General features: G+C 32.4%; 1 protein-coding gene across 2 annotated transcripts; it reads left to right on the top strand.

Annotated features, from left to right (window-relative positions):
* On the top strand, positions 1-5,573 carry LOC114192250 (E3 ubiquitin-protein ligase XBAT33). 2 transcript variants are annotated; one of them, XM_028081909.2, is made up of 11 exons: positions 1-138; positions 216-503; positions 636-695; positions 1,080-1,151; positions 1,352-1,536; positions 1,938-2,098; positions 2,179-2,237; positions 2,317-2,363; positions 2,450-2,593; positions 4,040-4,131; positions 4,450-5,573. In XM_028081909.2, the coding sequence occupies exons 2-11, from the start codon at positions 327-329 to the stop codon at positions 4,989-4,991; spliced, it is 1,539 nt and encodes a 512-aa protein (XP_027937710.1). In that variant the 5' UTR covers positions 1-138; positions 216-326; the 3' UTR covers positions 4,992-5,573. The 2 variants fall into 2 exon arrangements, with proteins under 2 accessions (XP_027937710.1, XP_027937711.1); XM_028081910.2 differs by having other exon boundaries at positions 122-138; positions 225-503.
* Positions 5,574-9,005: the final 3,432 nt, after the last annotated feature.

Genomic DNA, 9,005 nt, shown 5'->3' with positions numbered 1-9,005 from the left:
TTAACCATTTGGTGATAAATTTAAAATTTCTTAATCAGGAACTGTCCATTTATATTAATTTGGTTATAGAAAAAAATGGAAAACAAAAAGGTGGTTGTGGATCCAACAATGTAAAAGAAAAGCAGAGATGAAGAGAAGGTAAAGTTTAGTGGAAGCGTATTGATTGCGAAGTATATAGGTTAATTTATTTATTTTTTGCTGATTTGTGTTTTTAGACAAAACAGAAGCAAGAACAAGAAGCACAAAGACAACAGCGACCACAACACAACACATGTTGGTTGAACCTTACACGTCAGCATAGTGAAACGTTGCGTGTTGATTGAGAGATGGGAAATTCGTTCGGGTGTTCGGCCTCCGGCGAGAGGCTGGTGTCGGCGGCGAGGGACGGCGACTTGGTGGAGGCGAAGATGCTTTTGAACTGCAACCCCTGTCTCGCCAAGTATTCAACATTCGGTGGCCTCAATTCCCCTCTCCATTTTGCAGCAGCCAAAGGCCATAACGAGGTATCTTAGTTTCACTATCCACAAACATATCCAATCTAACGTAACCCTTTTAATTTTATTTATTTATTTATTTATTGAATTTTGTTTTCTCTTTATTTATCTGTTTATTACTCTCTGTTGGGGTTCCGTTAGATTGTGGCATTGCTGCTGGAGAATGGAGCTGATGTGAATTCCAGAAATTATTGTGGCCAGGTGAGATTTTCTTAATTTTATGAATACTGCTGGGTTTTATTTGCAAACAAACAATAAATAAAAATGCATCATGTGGGGACAGATTGGTGAGATGGTTATACTTAGTTTAGTGTTGAATTTTTCGATATTGGAGTATTCCATTTTTTCATTTCGGGTAGGATTCTGTTCAGTGAGGCGAGTTGCTGTCTGTAAGGAAGCATAGGTAGACTGTTCATTGTAATTAGCAATTAGATCGATGGATCTGGTGTCAATGCAATAGAAGAATGATAACATTAAGCTCTTTACCAAAATTTCTTTGGATGTGTTCACCCTCCCCCTATATGTGTGTATACGTGTATCTTTACTAATTTGATACTATGGTTTACCTTGGTTCTTGATTTGAAGACGGCCTTGATGCAAGCTTGTAGATATGGGCACTGGGAAGTTGTACAGACACTTCTACTCTTCAGATGCAATGTGAGTCCGATTTTATTTTATTTTTCCCCTCTGAACTTTTCTAGCTTTCACCATATGTTTGTATTTACTAGGCATAGTTTTTGTTTTTAAGAAACTACCTGCTAAGTGGGACTTCATTGCTTTGTTTGAGAGTATTTACCTCTTTTTACATGGTAAATGTTGATTTCAAAATCACTGGGTTGTTCTCTTTTAAATAACAGGTTATGAGGGCTGATTACCTTAGTGGGAGAACAGCTCTTCACTTTGCAGCTGTGCATGGGCATGTAAGATGTATTAGACTTGTTGTGGCTGACTTCGTACCAAGTGCACCTTATCAAGCTATACATGCTTGCACAAATATTGACAAGGATGGTGGATCAAATGTTAAAGGAAAACATGAACATAGGTACCGTTTCCTTTTCATTATTATTTATTTCCCAAAACAGGATGTCATTGTAGTGAATTTTGTATGTTATAATTTCCATTTGACTAATAGGGTTTAATGATTGGTATGCTTTGACAGTATGTAATATGATTTTATTTAAATTTTCTTTGTATATGCAATTTTTTAGTTTGATTTTTCTCAAGTGTCTTTCATATGCAAGTACATGATTAGTTCCACATGAATAAACATATCTTAGACAAAAAACTTAGTTGCAAAAACTATACATGATTTTATTGGGGGGATGATGACAATGAGATATTTTTTAGTGCTTGCTGTTATGAGTGATTGAAGGCCTCACTTTACGAGAGTTTTCTTTTAGGTTTGCTATATTTTTGCAATTTATTTACTTTATTCCAGTGCAGTGCCCTGTCCAAGTTTGTAAATAAGACTGCTGATGGTGGTATCACTGCCCTTCACATGGCTGCGTTAAATGGGTACTTTGATTGTGTACAGCTTCTGCTTGATCTTAACGCCACTGTGTCTGCTGTGACATTTCATTACGGAACATCTATGGATTTAATCGGTGTGTCTTTTATTTAGTGTGCTAAATATCTCTTAAGGTTGTTTCCCCCCTTTCAACATTACTAATGTGATTTGATCTAGGGGCTGGAAGTACTCCTTTGCATTATGCTGCTTGTGGAGGCAATTTAAAATGCTGTCAGGCAAGATTTGATTTAGCTTTGATTTTAGTATGCCTAGTGCCTTTTCCTTTGAAACTGGAACTCATGTTATTCTTTTCAGATCCTTGTTGCACGAGGTGCAAGTCGGATGGCTTTAAATTGCAATGGGTAAGATATTATGAATGTTTATTTAGTGGAAACTTTGACTTGCTTGATATATCATATTGATACAAATTTTAACCTTTTACCCCTAGGTGGCTTCCTCTTGATATTGCTAGGATGTGGGGGCGTCACTGGCTTGAACAATTACTGGCACCCAGTTCTGATACCACAGTACCTACATTCTCTCATTCAAATTACTTGTCCTTGCCTCTCATGAGTGTGCTCAACATAGCTAGGTATTTTGCAATCCTCTGTTTCTGTTTCTCCAACCAAGTACTTTTCATGTGGAAATCTATATAGGTAATGAAAATAACATACAACTAGTGAAAGATTTCTGTGTATATTTTTTGCAGATTATTTGGAACAATAATCCCATTGAAAATAAAAGTAAAGTAATTTAGGTAAGGCATGCAAGTAGGCTTGTGTAACTTTGATCAACCCTCATTCAGATAAGGAAAGGAGAACTTGTGGACCCATCAGTATGGAACCTTAATTTACACATAATTAAAAAATGAATTATATATTACCAGACAACCTTCATTAAACTTTGGTTCACTTTGTAAGATTAAAAAAAAGAGAAACCATGCCTTTTCAATTTCCACGACTATTTGGAATTATGAGTGGACATCTATATTTGCTCTTTGATTGGTTTCTCTCTCCAATGTCAATGTTATAACCTTTTGTTAGATTAGGGTTTTCTAACTCTTTTTCATTCAGTTAGTGAGTTGTAACTAATATGTTGTAAACTGGGTTATAAAAACCCCAACTTTTGATAATAATAAAGGGGTAGAAATTATTCAGTTTAATAGTTCAATAGTGATTGTGTGTGGAGTGAAAAAGGCTTGTACCTGATGAGTTCCGGAGTTAATCCGTGAGTGGCATTCGGTGCAGGCGGTGGAAAAGTAATAGAGCAGTGCAGGTAGTGTGAGGATGAGGCGGTGATTAGTGATTAGGGAGATGTGAGTCGGTGATTAGACAAAGAATACAAAAGTTATGACAGTCAATGTTCAATTCTGTAAATACCCCAGAAACTTTAGATTCTTGAATTATCATTAAAAGTGATAAACGAAGGAAGTCAGGTGTAATTAATGCTGATGGGAAAGGATTTAGATTCTAAAAATTGCACGGAGAAAATAACTTTATAGATTTATCTGTGGTTAGCATAGGGGGAATTCTATTGAAATGGAAATTGAAGGTTTCGATGGGAAGTATTTGGAAATAAAAGAATGTTGGAATGGCTATATAGTGGAATTGGGTTAAATAGTCTAGGAAAAATAATATAGTTCATTCCTGTGAATTTTGAACAGTAAGCAATGCAAATGAGCGTAATCTTGAGAAGTTGAGTATTACATCAGAACTGCGTAGACTGCTATAGTTGCCATGTGATGCACCTTCTATTGATTGATAATATAAAAAATATGTAGGTTGAATGAAACTTTGAAATGTCTATGGACACGACCCAATATTTTGAAAGTAAATTGTATCTTGCATTTTGTCTTTACTGCAAAAATTTATTTATGAAATCTACTGCAACTAAATCTAGTTGCGTTGTCTAACCTAGCATGACAAATTTGTTAATTTATATGTTAGCTCAAGGATATTTTTGTTCATAAATACTAACAATAGGGGAAGACTCGTTCCTATGATGAAAAATGGCTAAGATTGATTTGAAATAACTGCAGAGAGTATGGGTTACAATCATCTACAACCTCCTCTGATGAGATTGACATTTGTGCTGTATGTCTGGAGAGACCTTGTTCAGTGGCTGCTGAAGGTACTGCATTCTTTATCTTTTGAATATATGTTGCTTGCCTTCTGTTTGTAAATATATAATGAACTGCATCCTACTTCCTCAGACATTGATTATGCTAGGAAGTAAGGACTACTTTCCAGAATCCAAAAATTACAGTCAGAAATATCATTCAGAGTATAATAAGCTACCACACCTGTGTGTGTAGCAGCTTCTCATCCTCTGACACCATATTTTCTTCCTTTTTCCTTGACAAATTTTCAAGATTCTGGTATTAGAGTTTGAAAAATGTATTCACTTTTGAACAACAGCTTAAGTGATACCATTAGATCATACTTGCAGGATGTGGGCATGAGCTTTGTGTAAGATGTGCGCTTTATCTTTGCTCAACAAACAATGTTTCTTCTGAAATGGTTGGCCCTCCGGGCTCTATCCCTTGCCCTCTCTGTAGACATGGAGTTGTCTCTTTTGTCAAGTTACCAGGTTCCCAAGCAAAAGAAAATAAGTTACACATGTCCTTGGGCCTGTGTACCCCTTGCATGCTACATCCACGTGACCTAGATCAGCCATCCATCTCTCGTACACCTGACATTGGAAGAAATCGTGTAGCTTCTGTTCCATCAGAAATACTCTGCCCCGTCACTTGTAGTCCATTCCCATCTATGGCAATTCCCTTATGTACCTGCAACGATGGTCCATGTCCATCATTTGAACCCCGAGAAGTAGAAACACGAGATGAATCACCTAATCACTCTCAAGCATCAACAATGGATCAGGATAAAATTGAAGGGCCAAGATTGGATAAAACAACTTGCTCTAGCATGTTTTGGGGTAGAAGAAGTTGCAGCAGGGAGCACCAATGCAATTCAGAGATAAATGCTTGACGCGTGTGGTGCTTACATGACCCACTCTTCTGTTGTGGATGCATGGTATGGTAAACTTAGATCAACACTTCAATCCACAATTGCCTCATTAATCAGCCTCCAGAGGTGGAACTCGGGATATCTATAGGAGAAAAAACTGCCCTGCAGATCTGCTTGGCGGCATAGGCTCTATGCTATAGGTGATAGATACAATTCTGGTGTTTCAGCAACACAGCCACCCTCTGGATATGTTCTTTTCTGATATTCAGAGTGTGTGTGTAATTAGTTTGGGTTTCTTAAGATTGTTATTGTGATTTATTGTAATTGGATTTCACTTTACCGAAAAAGAAAAAGTTTCTATTCAGGGGGAAAGGAATACCGTATGCTTTTTATAGCATGTATCACGTTTGGAGCATCTGTATATTATGTTTGTGATGAATTTTATAGTTTTACAGAGACCGAAGTTGGGGACTGAAACCTGCTGATGCAGTTATGAAAACCTGTTTCTGTGGAGTTTGAGGGTTTGTCTAAGCATTAATATGGCGCTGCTGAAATAGTGATTATTGATAGTGATGCAATGGTAGACTAATTGTGTTGCAGGTTCCTCCAAATGCATTTTCCTTATTTTACTTTGCACATTTTGCTTTTATTATTTTCTAATTGTCAATAATAATAAATATAAACCCTTAAAATAATATTATTTCAATAAAAACAAAATGAGAAAGATATGATGGAAATAGATACTATTTAATAGGCAACGACTTTCTTTTCCATGAGAATATCAGATATTTACTTCTTTCTCACGACAATATAAACAATGTAAAATATAAAGAGATTAATTCATAATACATAAGGAACATAGAAATGTTTATTTTCCTCTTCCCATTAAAAAAAACTTGAAACAAGTAATAAAAGCCTAGTAAACAATGTCGTGGGAAAACAAAATAAATATTATCTCCACTGCTGTGTAAAATAAAAAAAAAAACATGGTAATGGATTATTCGTATTCTGTAACTGCAAGATATTATGACCCATGTGGAACGACCATTTTGAAACTTTTGAAAATTGTCAGGCCCAAATAAAAAATCAAAATCTGGGCCTTTTGCATTCTTTTTTGGTATGAAATTTGCTTTCCCTTTTTCATTCCTTCATCTGGTTTTTATTGAAACTAATAATTATTTTATTATTAATTAAAAAAAACTATTAAAAACATGCAAAGTTATGAGAGCTAATCATTGAAGAAAAATAACATTTTAAAGAAGTTATAATTTTTAATAATCGTTAGTAAAAAATTGAAATGTATAAGAGAATGTGCTAATAATATTACTCTTTCCAAAAGCCTCCCTACCAGTCCACTCACCTTCTCATAATTATTTTGAATTTCTGTATAAATATTGAAGTTTAATTCTCTTTTTAATTTTGACTGTTTCTCAGTCATACTTTCAAGTTACACTGTTTTTAATATACTTTAAAATATCATAATTAACGTAACTTAGAATACAATAAAAAAAAAGTAAAAATAAAACCAGTAAAATTTGAAAAGAAGAGAAAAAAAAAATTAAAATGTCTTTATCCATATGATGATAATAATGGGACCTCATTTTGTTGTTCCTAAAGCCTAGAGTTGCAGTAGATATTATAAGGTTTGAAGATGATTGTTAAGTAACCATGCTTCTCTATTAAATAATTGAGTCTAGTAATTGTTAGGCAATTATTAACACTTCACTCACATCACATGTTTCAATGTTTGAAGAATTTGTTGTTGGTCAAAATGTTCCCTCCTTCACTCCTTTTTGCTTTTTCACATCACTCTTCCTCTTCTCTATATCATAGGCCCAACACAAAAGTCAAACACTTCTTATTTAAAATTCATTTCTACAATTAACAACAAAACAAAGTTAAGGTGGTTTCGATGTTTTCCTTTCTTTCTTTTTGACCACAACATATTTCCTTTTTTTCTTTTTTTTTTATTTCTCATTTTCAACAGTCTACATGGAAAATGAGTAAACAGTTGATTTCATTTTACTTTTTTTATAAAAAAAAGAGAGAGTTAAGAATAGAAAATAGCACTCTCGTAGTTGATATTCAAGAAAATGAAAAGCTAAAAATATTTTCTTAAACTAAAAAAATTGTATTTTTTTTCATTGATGGAAAATGTACCATCGTACTATTCATTTTTATTTTTGTTGTTTTACATGTCATATGTCTGCTAAAATTACCATGATGGTTGTGTTTTATTTTGTTTCAGTTTGTCTTGTTTTTGTCATGTTATTTGTCGCTTATTACATTCTTTATTTAGAAAACTAAGAAAAGACTAATTATTTTAGAAACATTCTTATTTATATTTGATCAGAAAATTTAAATAATTAACAATACTTTTAGCTACCATAATAAGCAAACTCTCATCAAGGAAAAATACTTGATCACACCAATTTGTTTTTTTCTTAAGTATAGACGATGTAGAAAGAAGTAACTGTTTTATATGTTTTATGGATATCATTCAAATTCGGCAGCAATCCAAAAAAAAAAAAAACAAATCAGTATTAAACTCTAATGTTTTAATATTTTTATTACCATGATTCATTGTGAAGTGTATTAATGAAATATATATTCATTGATTTATTAATCGATTATACAAATTTTTAAAAATAAAATTTAATTCTATAATATTAATTAATCTAGCTATCTCCCTTAATTTAAAAAGTGCAATATAGTATTATTTGGTAGTAAATGATACCAGTTTGAAAGCAACAAAAAAATGATGTAAGAAGGTTGATTTAGTGGTGAGTAAAAGGAAGAATAATAATGAGTGGTGAGTAAAAATGATGAAATGATGATTGCATTGTATGGTGTATGGTGTAGGTTGTTGATGATTAATGAAAAAGATAGGGAAAATAATGAAATGGTAGGAGCGGTGCATATAGTAATAGCGGTGCTGCAGTTACAATTTACAACAACTTGATGACAAAAACGAATTAATAAGTGCGGTGCCATCGAATTTCCGACAGCAGTGCGGCGTAGCTTCTACTTAGGGTGGCTCTAAAAGTGTTGTTCTCCAATTTCCTATTATTTTTTATTTATAAAACCAATAATAGAAGACGAAATAAATAATTTTAAAAATAATAGATTATTTTGTACTTTTACTCGTTTTTCTTATTAAACACCTCCCTTTCTTAATTTATTTTATTGCATTTATTTATTTTTTATTTTACACACAAAAACATATTAGTAACATAATTCAATATACTGTATAAGGTTTCTTATAGTGTTAATTCAATATATTGTAAAATAACTTGTGAATTACTTAATATTGTGACAATAATTTAAGTTTGATTCTTAATTCTACATCAGATAAAAATAATAAAATTGAACATGATATAAACATAAAATTTAAAATCTAATATTTCGATGTTTTTGGTTAAAAATGGTGTAAATATGGCTAAACTCATGTCAAATTTATACAGTTTTCCATTATGAACACAAAAAAAACCCATCGGTTAATACCATTTTCTGCATTGTTTCTAACCTTTCATAATTTTGTGATAAGTAGATTTATATAAATTAGATACATACTCTACATTTTCAAGACATTGTGTACTCAGATCAAGATTCCAACCAAAAGCAAACAAAATCGATAAATTATTTATAAAAAAATGAGAATTTATTTTGAAAGATAAAGACAACCGTACTTCATTGAAACAGTGATGTAGAAAGCAGGCAAATATCAGGTGCGAGAATGAAGGCTTTTTAACCAGGATTGTGAAAAAGATATTAATGGTAATGCTAGAAATATAATTTCAGATTCTATTATATTTGACAAACCTTTTACCCAAGAAAATAATTTCTCAACTAACATAAAATAAAATAATAAACTCAAAGTTTATTATATAATTACAAACATTTATTTGTTAGGTTTACACAAAAAAGATTTACCAGAAAAATATAATATATAATATTAATGAGATACGAGCTCAACTATATAAAACATTAATATCTTCTTAACTCAACACACTTTAAGATGATAAATTTATACAT

Source organism: Vigna unguiculata, chromosome 7, assembly GCF_037176805.1.
Source record: "Vigna unguiculata cultivar grain cowpea cultivar isolate G323 ecotype 2 chromosome 7, ASM3717680v1, whole genome shotgun sequence".
In the NCBI taxonomy this organism is placed as follows: domain Eukaryota; kingdom Viridiplantae; phylum Streptophyta; class Magnoliopsida; order Fabales; family Fabaceae; genus Vigna; species Vigna unguiculata.
This window is presented reverse-complemented; position numbering and strand designations above follow the sequence as displayed.

Excerpts from the sequence above, each read along its gene's own strand:
- LOC114192250 (XM_028081909.2), top strand. The coding sequence starts at position 327 with ATGGGAAATTCGTTCGGGTGTTCGGCCTCCGGCGAGAGGCTGGTGTCG. Across the intron at positions 1,152-1,351 it reads TTCTACTCTTCAGATGCAAT|GTTATGAGGGCTGATTACCT; the intron begins GTGAGTCCGATT and ends TTTAAATAACAG. Across the intron at positions 2,594-4,039 it reads AGTGTGCTCAACATAGCTAG|AGAGTATGGGTTACAATCAT; the intron begins GTATTTTGCAAT and ends AAATAACTGCAG.